Below are 16,046 nucleotides of genomic sequence, written 5' to 3' on the forward strand. Positions count from 1 at the left end.
GTCGTCCCCTTCCCCTCCTGCCTTCAATCTTTCCCAGCATCAGGATCTTTTCCATTGAGTCAGTTCTTTGCATAAAGTGGCTAAAGTATTGGAGTTTCAGCTTCAGCATCAGTCCTTCCAATAAATATTCAGGACTGATTTCTTTTAGGATGGACTGGTTGGATCTCCTTGCAGTGCAAGGGACTCTGAAGAGTCTGCTCTAACACCACAGTTCTAAAGCATCAATTCTTTGGCGCTCGGTTTTCTGTATAGTCCAGCTCTCACATCCATACATGACTACTGGAAAAACCATAGCTTTGACTAGTCAGACCTTTGTTGGCAAAGTAATGTCTCTCTCTGCTTTTTAATATGCTGTCTAGTTTGGTCATAACTTTTCTTTCAAGGAGCAAGTGTCTTTTAATTTCATGGCTGCAGTTACCACCTGCAGTGATTTTGGAGCCCCCCAAAATAATGAAGTTTGTCACTGTTTCCATATATACGTGCCATGAAGTGATGAGACCGGATGCCATCATCTTAGTTCTCTGAATGTTGAGCTTTAAGCCAGCTTTTTCACTCTCCTCTTTCACTTTCATCAAGAGGCTCTTTAGTTCTTCACTTTCTGTCATAAGGGTGGTATCATCTGCATATCTGAGGTTATTGATATTTCTCCTGGCAATCTTGATTCCAGCTTGTGCTTCATCCAGCCCAGCATGTCTTATGATGTATTCTGCATACAGTTGAATAAGCAGGGTAACAATATACAGCCTTGATGTACTCTTTTCTCGATTTGGAACCAGTCTGTTGTTCCATGTCCAGTTCTAACTGTTGCTTCTTGACTGGCATACAGATTTCTCAGGAGGCAGGTCAGGTGGTCTGGTATTCCCATCTCTTGAAGCATTTTCCACAGTTCGTTGTGATCTACACAGTCAAAGGCTTTGGTGTAGTCAATAAAGCAGAAGTAGTACTCTTGCCTGGAAAATCTCATGGACGGAGGAGCCTGGTGGGCTGCAGTCCATGGGGTCGCAAAGAGTCGCACACTACTGAGCGACTTCACTTTGACTTTTCACTTTCATGCATTGGAGAAGGAAATAGCAACCTACTCCAGTGTTCTTGCCTGGAGAATCCCAAGGACAGTGGAGCCTGGTGGGCTGCCGTCTATGGGGTCACACAGAGTCGGACACGACTGAAGTGACTTAGCAGTAGCAGCAGATGTTTTTCTGGAACTCTCTTGCCTTGCCAGTGATCCAACAGATGTTGTCAATTTGATCTCTGGTTCCTCTGCCTTTTCTAAGTCCAACTTGAACATCTGGAAGTTCACAGTTCATGTACTGTTGAAGGCTGTCTTGAAGAATTTTGAGCATTACTTTGCTAGCGTGTGAGACGAATGAAATTGTGCAGTAGTTTGAGCATTCTTTGGCATTGCCTTTCTTTGGGATGGGAATGAAAACTGACCTTTTCCAGTCCTGTGGCCACTGCTGAGTTTTCCAGATTTGCTGGCATATTGAGTGCAACACTTTCACAGCATCATCTTTTAGAATTTGAAATAGCTCACCTGGAATTCCATCGCCTCCACTAGCTTTGTTCGTAGTGATGCCTTCCTAAGGCTGACTTGACTTCGCATTCCAGGATGTCTGGCTCTAGGTGACTGATCACACCATCGTGGTTATCTGGATCATGAAGATCTTTTTTGCATAGTTCTTCTGTGTATTCTTGCCACCTCTTCTTAATATCTTCTGCTTCTATTAGGTCCATAACATTTCTGTCCTTTACTGTGCCCATCTTTGCATGAACTGTTCCCTTTGTATCTCTAATTTTCTTGAAGAGATCTCTAGTCTTTCCCATTCTATTGTTTTCCTCTCTTTGCGTTGATCACTGAGGAAGGCTTTCTTATCTCTCCCTGCTATTCTTTGGAACTCTGCATTCAAATGGGTATGTCTTTCCTTTTCTCCTTTGCCTTTCACAGCTTTTCTTTTCTCAGCTATTTGTAAGGCCTCCTCAGACAGCCATTTTGCCTTTTTGGCATTTCTTTTCCATGGGGATGGTCTTGATCACTGCCTCCTATACAATGCCCTGAACCTCTGACCATAGTTCTTTAGGCACTCCGTCTATCAGATCTAATCCCTTGAATCTATTTGTCACTTCCACTGTATACTCGTAAGAGATTTGATTTAGGTCATACCTGAATGGTCTAGTGGTTTTCCCTACCTTCTTCAATTTAAGTCTAAATTTGGTAATATGGAGTTCATGATCTTAGCCACAGTCAGTTCCCAGTCTTGTTTTTGCTGACTGTAAGGAGCTTCTCTGTCTTTGGCTGCAAAGAATGTAATCAATCTCATTTTGGTATTGACCATCTGGTGATGTACACATGTAGAGTCTTCTCCTGTGTTGCTGGAAGAGGATGTTTGCTATGACCAGTGTGTTCTCTTGGGAAAACATTGTTAGCCTTTGCCCTGCTTCGTTTTGTACTCCAAGGCCAGATTTGCCTGTTACTCCAGGTATCTCTTGACTTCCTACTTTTGCATTTCAGTCCCCTGTAATGAAAAGGACATCTTTTTTGGTTGTTAGTTCTAGAAGGTCTTGTAGGTCTTCATAGAACCATTCAACTTAAGCTGCCTCAGCATTATTGGTTGGGGCATAGACTTGGATTACTGTGATATTGAATGGTTTGCCTTGGAAATGAACAGAGATCATTCTGTCGTTTTTGAGATTGCATCCAAGTATTGCATTTCTCACTCTTTTGTTGACCATGATGGCTACTCCATTTCTTCTAAGGGCTTCTTGCCCACAGTCATAGATGTAATGATCTTCTGAGTTAAATTTAGCCATTCCAGTCCATTTTAGTTTGCCAATGCCTAAAATGTTGATGTTCACTCTTGCCATCTCCTGTTTGACCACTTCCAGTTTGCCTTGATTCATGGATCTAACATGGAGCTTGATTCATGGACCTGCCTTAGTCTTTGGTTTTCTTCTTATCCAAATGTGTTCTCCATATTTTCCTGTCAATCTCTTAGAATCTCTTGAGATTCTTCTTTACTCCAGTAAGAGTCCTCTCCCATCCTCAGTTTCTATAATGATTTTTGTGATTGTTTTTCTCTTTTAGTCTCCATAACTCTTATGTGAAGGAAGAATCTTGTATTCTTTAATTGAGACTTCATTTTCTTTCTAAATTATGAACTCTGTCTCCCTTATATAACTGATGCCTTTATGCTATAGGTAGAATTAATCAAATCCACATCATTCCCTTGGTGAATCAGTTCAACTAGAAGAGATACATCACATCCCTGATGTAGTTCATGTCTCTAAGCCAGCCTTGTGTTGCTGACTTCATTTTTTTGTGCTTCTAATCCTGGCCTCACATTGATAGCTCTAAACCACACAGCCCTGGGCTGTTTCCATGGAAGACCTGTCCTGAACTTCCCACACTGCACTGCCTTTTCTTAGGACTTCTGTGTTCATCTGTGTCTTCCTTGCTGAGGAGTCTTATTCAAGTCTGTCTTTGTAATAAAAACTTCTCTCTCCAGAAGTCTCATGAAAAGCCATTAGTAACAGCATGAAAGAGGGGGGAGTGGGAGGAATGAGAAGTGAAACAGAAAACATTTTTTTTAATCCTGTCTTTATTCGCATCATTTATCATTCTGAAACACAAAGCAATGGTAGAATTTGGGAATCTATCAGTGCCTTTCTTGGCGCCATGAATCTCCTCAGTAGATGTTTGCAGTAGTGCTTGTAGGATCTCTGCAGGTCAGAGCCAGTCGGTCTGCAGCTCACCTGTCACCTGCACGGTTACTTCTCCATCATCTGTAAATGTACCTACCCAGTGAGACTTTGTGGAGCCACAGCCCTGAATTCCACTGATGTTTGAGAAGGTTACAGAGATCCTTCCTTTACCATCTTGAATTTTGTGAATATCCCATGGGCTCAAGATCGTAATTACACTCAGCTTATCTTCACAATAGCAGGATGTTGTTTCTGTTTGTAGCACTGCAGTGTGTCTTAAACACTTTGAGGTGTGTTTTTTTAAGAAATAGTTTTTAATAATTGAATTGATTCCTTCCCCCACCCCGAGAGAAATGCATGTGTTTATTAAAATCTCCTCACGTCTGTACTTGCTTTTGCAGCGCACTGTGAACAGAGAGGAGCTGCTGAAACAAGCGGAGTCTGTGATGCAGGATCTTGGCAGCTCACGGGCCATGTTAGAAATCCAGTATGAAAATGAGGTGAGCTTAGGAGCCTGTTGACTTGTGCTTGTGACAAGATGGCACTGGAGTTTCTTGGTCCTGTGAAATTCTAAAAGACGATTGGGAAATTTATCTCAGAACCTGAGATTTAGTCTGTTTTCCCTTCAGTGATTTGTTCCAAGTTCTCCATTTTTTGAGGTTACATTGTATAATGAAAGACAAGGGTTTTTTTTTCCTGGCATAAAAGCAAGTGTTTGTTTAGGTTGATAAAGTGAAAGGTTTTAAATATAACTTTTAAAAAATCTTCCAACTACTGTTTACTGAGCTACAACTCATATATAATAAATTCACACATTTATCAGTGTTACACAGTTCTGAAAATTGACAGATGTATGCAGTCTATAACCACTGCCACATCAAGATAAAGGATAAAATCCCATCACCACAAAAAGTTCTTTTCGACCATTTTACAGTCAGTCCCCAGCCTTTATTCACCTTGACTTTGTTTCCCATGACCTTGATAAACTTAATTATTGGCTCTAGAAATTTCTAAATTGATCATTTGGGAGGGTTGTAGATACAGGGCTTGGGCAACTTTTCTATAAAGAGCAAGAAAATAAATATTTCAGACTTTGTGGGCCCTTGGATCTTCATCAGAACACCTCAGCTCTGCCTTGGTAGCCTGAACACGGCCCTGCACAATACAGACACGAAACGAGCGTGGCTGTGTGACAGTGAAACTTTATTTGCAGTCACTGAAATTTGAAGTCATGTAACTTTTACTCATTATGAGATATTATTCAAGAATTTTTAATACTGTAAACTCGTTCTTAGTTTACAGACTGTACAAAGCAGGCAGTAGGCGTGAGCTGTAGTTAACTGATCCACGTTGGAGACAGTCATGTCATCAATGCAAAAAGACAACTTTTCTTTTTAGTCTTTTGTCTTTTGTTTCTTTTGAGATGTTTTTAAATAGCCAGGCCAGTGCACCAGAGGCTCACTGATTTTGACAGAAATAATCAGATTTTGACAGAAATAATGATTTTTTGTCTACTTTGACCCAGAAGTATTGAGTCTCCTGGGGATGCTTTCCTTCCTCTTTCCCTTAATTTTTTTTTCCTTAGGACAAAACTTAAGTCTTTAGATTTCTAAAACGCATGAACATAACATATAGTGTTCAGTTATACTGATTGCTAGCTGACTCAGTCACACAGTCATGTCCAACTCTCTGCAACCCCACAGACTGTAATCTGCCAGGCTGAAGAGATACAGTACTTAAAGTGTTTACAAACCCAGATTTCTTATTTATAAAACTGTAAGCTCTTTGCTTTAGTCACAGCTTGGTCTGCTTGGTTATTTACATGCTTTGTCTACTTTTTTAACTCCATATTTTCCTCTCACCAGGCATGAGTGTCCTTTCTCTCTCATCCTTAATACCTCTCTTCAGATTGCATCTTACATGAGTCCTAAACAAGTTCAGAATAGCATCACACTGATTATTCCAGGGGACAGGATTGAATTACTGATAGAGAAATCATAATTTTATGATTTTCATTAATGAGTCTCTCCTGATGATTCTGGAAACAAAGAGTATATGAGCTGGCTTCGTTGGGGAAGAGGAGTTGGGAGGGGTGCTGCCTTCATATGTGCCCAGGACCTCAGGTTATAAGCCAAATTCAGCTGTTTAAGTCAGCTGGTGCCTGTTAGGAAGTCTTTCTCACTAGCTCTAGAAGAAACTTGATCTAAAATGTCAGAACAAAATGGGCTCCATTATCAAATAGAGATGACTGGTAAGCCAGGGAGAAACTAAGCCAGTCTCTGGGCTCAGCAAACCACCCAAGCCCAGGATTTGGAGCTACAGGTGACCCAGCCGCCCCAACAGTGAAAGGTTAGGAGCCTAGACTGGCACGTCTGGTGCTGCCACTTACTGACGATATGAAGTTGGGCAAGTTATGTAAACTCCCCAGTGATAACCCAGCAAAGGGCACAATAAATGTACCTACCCCATTATGTTGTTAAAATGATTAAATGAGCTAAAATATAAAAAGCACATTATCTGTCACATGGTATTACTATATGTTAGTATATAAGCTTTAATTTTGGAAAGAAAAAGACTTTCAAAGTTTCAAGTAAGAGAGTTGTCCAACTTTTTTTCATTTTCAGTGTTTGTTTTTAGACCTTTATGTTTTTCCTGACTGTTGGAGAGGAAGACATTTTCCTCTACCCTTCTAGGTTCTTCTGGCTTGTCAACGAAGTTGGCATGGGACAGATTACAGGAAAAACTGAAACAGACTCTTAACTCATCAAAACGGTCAAAGCTCTCATCTTAAATACCACCTTCAGCCCAAAGACAAAAGAGGATGTGGGGGTAGTGGTTTCAGACTTCAAAGGAGAGGAAGGCAATTCACATGGAGCAGATGTTTTGTAAACAAATATTTGCTGGGCCAGGCAGTGACAATGGGACTCAAGAATGGACTCTGCTCTCAAGGCTGTGTCCCCCGCCGCGCCACCCCCCTAAACTGTCCCTGGCCGTCTCTGGCCTGTATTCTTTGCAGATGCCACTGGTGATAGCTCTATTCTGGGGACAGGCCCTTTGTCTAATTCTTCTAGGCAGTTAGAGAGTGAATCAAAGTTTCTTCTCCGTCTTTTGGGCCTTGATTGTTTTCCGCTGTAAGTGATCCACATGCCAAAGAAACATTTTGAGATTGGCAAGTTTTGTACCTCCACATTCCTTTAAAAACTGATTATGCAAAACCAGGATATCTGCTTTTTTTTTTTTTTTTTTTTTTAAGGAATGGCTGGGTAGGATGAAGATCCCTGAAAAGGTCAGGTTGGTCTGCAGGGTTGCTGGTCACCCAGTGCAGGGTGACTTGTCAGAGCAGCTGTGCCCTGGTCCTTCCTCTATCACAGAGACTTGCTAGAATGAAGGTAGATGCAGTGATTCCCATGTCATTTAATATTTTAAGTTGAGTCTGTTTTACTGTTAGAAATAACAGTATTGGGATGAAGAAAATAGGCTGCTTTGATCTATGATTTCTGTTTAGCCTGGGGTAATTAGGCTGAAAGGAGATAAAGATAATTGCTTTAAAGCACCATCTGGTGGACGCCAGGTGTTAATGCAGTTTTTTTCTTTGCTGCCTTTTCCCACCTTTCTCCAGAGCTGACAATTGAGTGGAGAACAAAAGAGACAAAGTCCTTACTACCACAGAGCTTTTAGTTTAGGAAGGCCAATACACTCACTCACTCACTCATGTGCATATATATATGTTAGGATGTATGCTGAAGGAAACTAAAGCAAAATAAGAGCATGATGGCGGTTGGGGGTAGGATGGTGTAAGTTGACACTTGAGCAACAGTCAGTACTGTTACTTCCCTGGTGGCTTAGAGGTATAAAGAATTCACCTGCAGTGCAGGAGATACAGATTTGATCCCTGCTTTGGCAAGATTCCCTGGATAAGGAAATGGCAACCCACTCCAATATTCTTGTTTGGAAAATCCCATGGACAGAAGAACCTTGTGGGCTATAGTCCCTGGGGTCAGAAGAGTCAGACACAAGTTAGAAACTAAACCACCACTAGCATTACTATCTAGGGGAAAGACTATCTCTTAGCAAAAGAAAAGTGAAGCAAAAAGCCCTAAGGCAGAATTCTTGTCCTGCTAAAGGATGATGGTAGCTAGAAGGTGTCAAGGGATCACACAGGACATGCAGGCCGAGCTCAGAATCTGAGCTTCTGCTTGAATGAGTTATGGGGAGCCTTTGGAGGGCATGGAGGAATGATGTGAACTTGGGCTGTACAAGAATCACTCTCGAGCTGTTCGAGTAGGATGTGAGGTGTAGAGACGCAAGAGACCACTTAGCAGGCTCCAGCACTGGGCTAGATGAGAGATCCTTTGGTTACCAGTTTAGCACAGATTTTGAAGATGGGGTTTCCAGTGTTTAATGGAGGGTTGTTACATGGGGTGCAAGAAGGGGAAGAGCCACGGATGGCTCCAAGGCTTTGGTTGCAGCAGGAGGTAAATGCTGATAGCAGTTAAAACCCTGTACTGACCGACGTGAGCTGGGGCAGGAAGCGTTGCCAGGTCCAAGCAGGTAGCTGTTTGGAAGGTTACGCTAAACTTACTCAGTGGACTAGATCTAAGCTAGTGGGGGTGCCTTAAAGAAAGTAACCGTGTTAATGGTAAGATAATGCCCATTATTTACTAGTAATCAGTAAGTGAAATAGAACCTTGCTAACAGGACTGTGGTTAGAATAAGCTTATAAACTATGGTGTTAACTTGTCATTAGTTGCATATCTGATTTATGGTGTGAGCACATAGGACACGAAAGTTGATGATGACTGCCAGGATCATGTTTCTCATGGAGGAGGGGTTTTTACTCAGTGCTCTCCTTCTGGAACTTATTTAAAAATATCAGTGCCCAGGCTGTAAATCAGACCTCCCAAATCAGACTCTCCAAGGCATGCCACCCCCATGTATGTATCCCGGCTCTTGGGAGACTTCAGGGCACCCCGGATCTGAAGCTGCACCAACGCACTCTGAGTTAGCCCTGTGGGTGCTGATGCGGGTTCAGACCTTCATGTTTTAGTGTGTGTTTTATTCAGCAACCTCTGTTAAATGGCTAATATGTGCCCAGGCACTATAAAGGATACAAGGTGAACTAAAGTTAACCCAGGTGAAGTACACCATTATCATAGAGTGAAATCACAGCAGTGTAAGGTGGTGAGTCCTTTTGCAGCCAAAATGTAAGTTCTGAAAAAGGAGCAAAGTAACTGGGAAGCTACAGAGGCTTCTGCTGCAGCGTGGACATGTGAACTGTTCTTGGACCAGGGGAACAGTTCACAGAGAAGGGAAGGGGATCCCTTCCAGACACTGCCATCTATCCCTGAGGCCAGGGCATGAGGCTGCAAGACAACTTAAACCATACAATTTAAATGTTGGGACCACAGGGTGCTGATAAAGGGCTCTCCATCCAAATGACCAGGACTGAGGGAAGACAACAGTTTGGGGGGTAGGCTTGAATACATCCTGATAAACAATCGCTATTAGTATCAACTTTGCCAAATGGTCAACAGGTTAAAAAAGGGGACAGCACAGATTGTAAAATTTACCTTGTCCTGCTTTTGTTCCTCTGTAGGTTGGCACAGGTCTTGGGCCTACACTGGAGTTTTATGCACTTGTATCTCAGGAACTGCAGAGAGCTGACTTGGGTCTCTGGAGAGGGGAGGAAGTAACTCTTAGCAATCCAAAAGGTAAATATCTCATCTGTGAGTGTGTCGGTTTGTCATTATCAGGTAAAGGGCCCATAACAATTCATTGTATATGTTTAGCTTACAGTGGAGGGCCAGGACCTCTGACATTTCTTTTCACCTTTGTTTTCTCATTTATCAAATAAGAGAGGCAGACCCTTCCAGCTCCAGAGGACTTCATTCTGTGATCTACTGACTGATCCTGAGAATACTGAGTTTCTTAAATGTTAATTGCCGGGTTTTGCCTTGTTTTGTGAAATGACACCTAAAGTTTGATTTACTCGTTTTATAGGAAGCCAAGAAGGGACCAAGTATATTCAAAATCTCCAAGGCCTGTTTGCGCTTCCCTTTGGTAGGACAGCTAAGCCAGCTCATATTGCAAAGGTTAAGATGAAGTTTCGCTTCTTAGGAAAACTAATGGCCAAGGCTATCATGGATTTCAGATTGGTAAGTTTAAAGTTGTTTTTCTTCAGTTCTTTTATACTTCTGTTCTATGCCAGTCCCTTAATCCCCTACACTTAATGCTGTATTTTAAGAGAGCGCTTTCACAAGTGTTAATGTGCACATGAATTGCTTGGAGAATTTCTCTGAAAATCCAGTTTTGGTTCAGCAGCTCATGGGTCAGGCCTAGGTTTCCACATTTCCTTACCAGTATCCAAGTGATACTCAGATGCCAGTCTGTGGACCATTCCTGTGGTAGCAGAGGTTCAGAGAGTCAAGGGTGGCTTGATCTCTGGGGGATCTTGGTTGAAAAAAAGGAGCTGTTAATTATTTTTAAAGTTTCATTTTAATTACAACTAATTGTTTCTTTTAAAATTCTTGTTTCTGAATATGCAGTAATACAAACTAAAGTAGAATTATGTTCACTTGGTCCAAAATAGAGTAAGCTGCCTCTGAACATCTCTTGGTGTTGAGGTCCTCATGGAGAATATATGTCCATCATTGAAAGCTTCCTTTTTAGGGTCAGTGTTTAAATAGAAATCTTTTGTATTCAGTTTTTTTTTTTCACTGTCAGGGGCCCAGATTGAGTTTAAATGGGGACAGTTTTATGTAATAAGAGAAACCGTTTTAAAATTTGTCGTCTTCACACCCCCCCCACCCCGGGGATTACTTCACCTTTTAAAATGACTTATTGGAGTGTCACTTAAAGAATGGAGGCACTGCTAGAAGCTTAATTTGACTGTTACAGCATTTGCATCTTCTCTTTTAGGTGGACCTTCCCCTGGGCTTACCTTTTTATAAATGGATGCTCCGGCAAGAAACTTCGCTGACATCACACGATTTGTTTGACATTGACCCAGTTGTAGCCAGGTCAGTGTATCACCTCGAAGACATCGTCAGACAGAAGAAAAGACTTGAACAAGATAAATCCCAGGTAGGCTTAGAAGATGGGGTTTGTGTTAAGTGATTTCTGTTCGACCTGGTTATTATTTTATATTGGAAGAGTTTAATTGTTATTATAACAGCTGAAACATATGATTTTACAGTGGACAAAATGGCCTGTAATAACAGCAGATGATGAATAAGCAACTTGACCAGCAAATAAAATACACCCCTAACTAAAACCATAGGGCTTGTTTATTACATTTTAGGTGGACATTATGTATCTGGGTAGATACTCTGTCATATTAAATTCTTTCAGTAAGCATTTGAATCAATAAAGCTATTCTCAGGACAACAGATTGATTTTCTGAAAAGATGGCTTAATTTAGGAACAACCCATTTGTTTCTAGAGAAATCTCAGGAAGGTATTTTTAAAGGTCATGGTGGTGTCACTATTTCTGTTGAGATTTCTCTGTTAGATCTCATGAATAATCCTGATCTTTATATCATTAATGTATATTCTTCATATATTAACAAAATTAAATAATTTGATTCAGTCTGAGAGTAATAGGGTTCTGTATCTGACATTGGAAGAAGACAAAATTTTAGTTTTTGAGAAGCGGCATAGAGTCAGATGTCTTTATATTGGGGCAAGTAACATGGACCAGTGATAAAGCAACTCATACATTTTGTAAACTGCATAAAATAAGAATAAAGAATTAAGATTCTATAGCAATGGCACCCCACTGCAGTACTCTTGTCTGGAAAATCCCATGAATGGAGGAGGCCGATGGGCTGCAGTCCATGGGGTCGCTGAGGGTCGGACACGACTGAGCGACTTCACTTTCACTTTTCACTTTCATGCATTGGAGAAGGAAATGGCAACCCACTCCAGTGTTCTTGCCTGGAGAATCCCAGGGACGGCGGAGCCTGGTGGGCTGCCATCTGTGGGGTCGCACAGAGTTGGACACGACTGAAGTGACTTAGAGAGCAGTAGCAGCAGCTAGGTAAAAGGTTATGTCTCTCAATAAGATAGACAGGAGCTTATTTGCCATGGGGGCTTTTAGAGTACCTTTTTATCAAGAAAGAAGATGATTTGTAAGAATTTTATCTCCCATATTTACTGATAATTATTAATGGTAATTTTTGGGTAAACATTTATTAAGAGAAATTCGTTTTTAAAGAAGCCAGATCCATCTTTTCTATGTAAGATCTGTTGTTTTAGGATTTTTAGAACCAGTTAGGTTTATGCTTACCAACTTTGTAAAATTTAAACTACTATAATTTTATTCAAGATCATCTCTTAGGTAAAACTCTTAAGGTTTGTACCACCACAGACCACTCCTCCTCAAACCTCTCCCCGCACCAATAAAGTACAATTCATGACCCTCTTCCAAGAGCCTTACATGTACTAATTCATTGAATCCACTGTGAAATACACATGTTTTTGTTATCCCTACTTTACACATTTACACATGATAAACCCAAGGCAGATAGTTTGAGTTGCCTACCCAAGGTCACTTAGCTGAAATACCCAAGAGCTGGACTTAAAACCCAGGCTCTCTGCTCTGGAGGCCATGGTCTTAGAGCTTTTACAAGCTCTCTTATGTATCCTTGTCTCCTGTGTAGTCTGCTACATTCTCTTCCTCAGATCTTTTGAGATTTGTTCTTCTAATGTTTATTATCCTGATGTTACCAATTTAAAAGTGTAAGATGCATCGCAAAAGAACCACATCCCGAAAACTTCAACCAGAACTTGAAGACTGGTGGTATTCTCAAATGTCTTACCTCGTTATTTATAAAGCATACAGATGGAACAAGGTGTCTAAGCTGAGCGTCCACTTGGTAATTTAAATTCTTGAAAAATATGTGGAAAATGGGCTAAAGCGTAGCTCTTAATTTAATATGTAATGTGTAAAACGGCTAATCCCTTTTAAACATCTCAAGGACATACTGTATATTCTAGATTCCTGTCAATAATAGCATTGTTGAGAGCTTTCCAGTGGGAGAACGTTAAAGTGAAGAGTTTTTATTAAGTCCTTTTGCTGACAAGCATTTCAAATGAAAAATGGAAAACCTTCCTTGTGTGTCATGAAATGATGTACCCACACTGAGACTTAAGCATGTGTTTTTGCAGAGAAGCAAAAATTCTCAACAAAGTATTTTACCTTAATGTTAAATAACTCTGCCCCGCCCCAGCTCTATGTTTTAAATTATCTGGATTCCTAAGCAGCTTTCAGTTTCCTCTTTTAAAAAGTGACTGTTAACCAGAACTTCCTAGTCTTTTTTGTTGTTGTTAAGTGATTACTTTTCTGCCTCTTGACTGTCTAACCGCTAGGAATTTCATACCCAGGGGCATCTTTAATTCAGAAACTCAACCTTCTTTCTCCTGTACTTCTTTTTCTTTCTCCTGACATCTTATTTTCAAAGAGAATTTGTAATTGTGTGTGTTGGTCTTTGATTCAGAAATAATATTTTATATAAGGCCTTCAAAATCTTAAGCATTTTAAAAAAATGAGTAATACAAACTGCTATTAACATGCCTCTCCCTTTAGAATGGGACTTGACTTTTCTTAGGAATTCGTTGAAACCATTTTTCATCGCAGGGTTGCTGTATGAATACAGAGTTGCTATTGCTGGGCCTGCAGTAATTGAATGAAGGATCTCTGGATGTTCTTTAGACTTGAGCTTGCAGAGAAAACAAGTTAACTACTTTGACTAGAAAGTACATTATTTGTATTTACAATTTCCTAACTGTGTTGTATTACTTATTATTTGCTACATACATATATTGGAATTAGCACTCCAGTATTCTTATCTGGAGAATTCCATAGACAGAGGAGCCTGGCAAGCAACAAATAGTACGTGGGGTCCCAGAAAATCGAATACAACTGAGTGACTTACTTTTTTCCCCCTTGGATTCATTAAGATTAGCTGAACATTTCTGAAAAGTTTGTCTGGCTTTAGAGCCTGCACTCTTAAATCAACCATTATGCAGACTATTCAGTTCAGTCGCTCAGTCGTGTCCAACTCTTTGCAGCCCCATAGACTGTAGCATGCCAGGCCTCCCTGTCCATTGCCAACTCCCAGAGTTTACTCAAACTCATGTCATTGGGTTGATGGTGCTATCTGTTATGACCTGTGAAATCTGTTTGAGTATGGTCAAACTGAGTAGCAAACATCTCATTTTGAAGGAACACTCAGTCTTGTTTTCTTATATAAAAATAGTTGGATTTTGAAGTGTTTATGATTATTTCCTATGTGATCTCAGTGACTTTGTGTAGATTATAACAAATAACAGCCTAAGAGCTAAAGAAACCCGTGCAGTTTATTAGCCTATCTTTTATTTTATAAACACAAACATAAATGAGTGAATTATTATTTGTGACAAACACCCTCCCCCACTTTTTTTTAGACCAAAGAGAGTCTCCAGTATGCATTAGAAACCCTGACTATGAACGGCTGCTCCGTGGAGGATCTGGGATTGGATTTCACTCTGCCAGGGTTTCCTAACATTGAACTAAAGAAAGGAGGAAAGGATATACCGGTCACCATCCACAATTTGGAGGAGTATCTAAGAGTGCGTACTGGCTACATCCCCTGGAGAGAAGGCCAGCGGTGGTCACGTGGGGCGGGGCGGACTGCTGTGAAGGGGAGAGGGTGGGACGGGCGCACAGGTGCATGTCTGGGAGCTGCTGCACAGACTGGTTTGAGACCTTCAGTGCCTGGGGTGACTACATGAAGTCCCTTTTTTCAGGCCTTAACTTCTGTTTGCACTTGAGACATTGTCAGATATTTCACAGTGCCTCATGTATAGCTGTGAACTCTCTGCCTTCAAGCTTGAATGCCATATAATAACATCATATTTTCTTAGTTTAAGAAAAACATCAGTGAAAAGGAACATCCCTTGTGTTGTCTCTCAAGCCACTTAACTTGACCTCACTGCCTTTGATGCTCTCCATACCTGTGTAGAGATGTTTATGTTTGTTTGCCCTCTCACCATCCTTGACCCTATTTATTAAGGAAAAGCAGTTTTGTACTGATCCAAATTATATTTTAGATTGCAATCTATATGTCTTTATCATCACTACTTTTGGAAAAGTTTCTTTTGTTTATTCCTGACATTGAATGGAAAGAGCATTGGGTTCTAGACAGAAAGCCACCTACAGCTCTGAGACCAGACTTTTCCAAAAGATGGTAATTGTGACTCTTGAAACATTATCTTTAATTCTCAATAACATTTCATCCTCCTGGGAAGTTTCATCTGTTTTTCATCTGATAAGGTAATTTGTAACTCACAGGGATATTATATAAATAAATCTTTAAAACACACTAAATATAAATGCATGTGGCATTTTTTACATTTTCTTAAAGGCCAGACCCAGAATCAGAAGTTGACCTGACCTATCTGTTACTTACACAGTTTTCTGGAACATATTCTAAAGACCTTGGAATTTTTTTTTTTTTAAGTAATCAGGAAGGATATGTCACTGTACTTTGCCAAATATTAAGTAGGAAAGAAATTTGAACTCTGGTCACAGATTTTTAAAGAGACTTTTTTTTCTTTCTTTCCTTTTTTTTTTTTTTTTTGCAGCTGGTTATATTTTGGGCACTAAACGAAGGTGTTTCCAGGCAATTTGATTCATTTAGAGATGGATTTGAATCAGTCTTTCCACTCAGTCATCTCCAGTACTTCTACCCAGAAGAAGTGAGTAGCTTGTGTGCAAAAGAAATGGTCATCTCTAATTCCATACCTGTAATTATCTTAGTGAGATATCTCTGTGCTTTTTAGTCAGATACCCTATTGTTACGAGCAAATAAAATTGTGGAGCGTGGTGCTTTAAGAGGGTAGTTTGGGAAAAATAAGATCATTTCCTGAGTGAGGAAGAATATTCAGTATGATGTATTTTTTTCTATAGTACATTTTCTGGCTGAATCTGCAAATCTTTGAACAACTTAGCATTTTAATCTCAATTATTTTTAAGTCCACTTCTATTTGCTACTTATTGAAAATGTGTGTACCTGGCACTTTCAGGCACTAAGTGTCACCTGGAGTTGAAAACAGCAAGGGTTTCTTTTGGAATTGGATGATGGTCCCCACTACCTGGGGCTTCCCAGGTGGCTCAGCAATAAAGAATTTGCTTGCCAGTGCCGGAGTTGCAGGTTCAACCCTGAGTCAGGAAGACCCCCTGGAGGAGGAAATGGCAGCCCACTCCGGTATTCCTGCCTAGGAAATCCCACAAGCAGAGGAGCCTGGCAGGCTACAGTCCATGGGGTTGCAAAGAGTCAAATATGACTTAGTAACTAAACAACAACCTC

The 16,046-nt window shown here is 40.5% G+C and overlaps 1 protein-coding gene across 16 annotated transcripts in view; it reads left to right on the forward strand.

Annotated features, from left to right (window-relative positions):
- Nucleotides 1–16,046, forward strand: part of TRIP12 (thyroid hormone receptor interactor 12) — a 158,851-nt gene that overhangs the window by 136,516 nt on the left and 6,289 nt on the right. For all 16 annotated transcript variants that reach the window (XM_040228161.1, XM_040228169.1, XM_040228171.1 and 13 more), the window contains 6 exons: nucleotides 4,098–4,196; nucleotides 9,293–9,407; nucleotides 9,697–9,851; nucleotides 10,615–10,779; nucleotides 14,143–14,307; nucleotides 15,322–15,435. In XM_040228161.1, coding sequence (XP_040084095.1) covers nucleotides 4,098–4,196; nucleotides 9,293–9,407; nucleotides 9,697–9,851; nucleotides 10,615–10,779; nucleotides 14,143–14,307; nucleotides 15,322–15,435 — 813 coding nt within the window. The remainder of the gene's footprint in view (nucleotides 1–4,097; nucleotides 4,197–9,292; nucleotides 9,408–9,696; nucleotides 9,852–10,614; nucleotides 10,780–14,142; nucleotides 14,308–15,321; nucleotides 15,436–16,046) is intronic.

This window comes from Oryx dammah, unplaced genomic scaffold (genome assembly GCF_014754425.2).
Source record: "Oryx dammah isolate SB20612 unplaced genomic scaffold, SCBI_Odam_1.1 HiC_scaffold_27, whole genome shotgun sequence".
Taxonomy (NCBI): Eukaryota; Metazoa; Chordata; class Mammalia; order Artiodactyla; family Bovidae; genus Oryx; species Oryx dammah.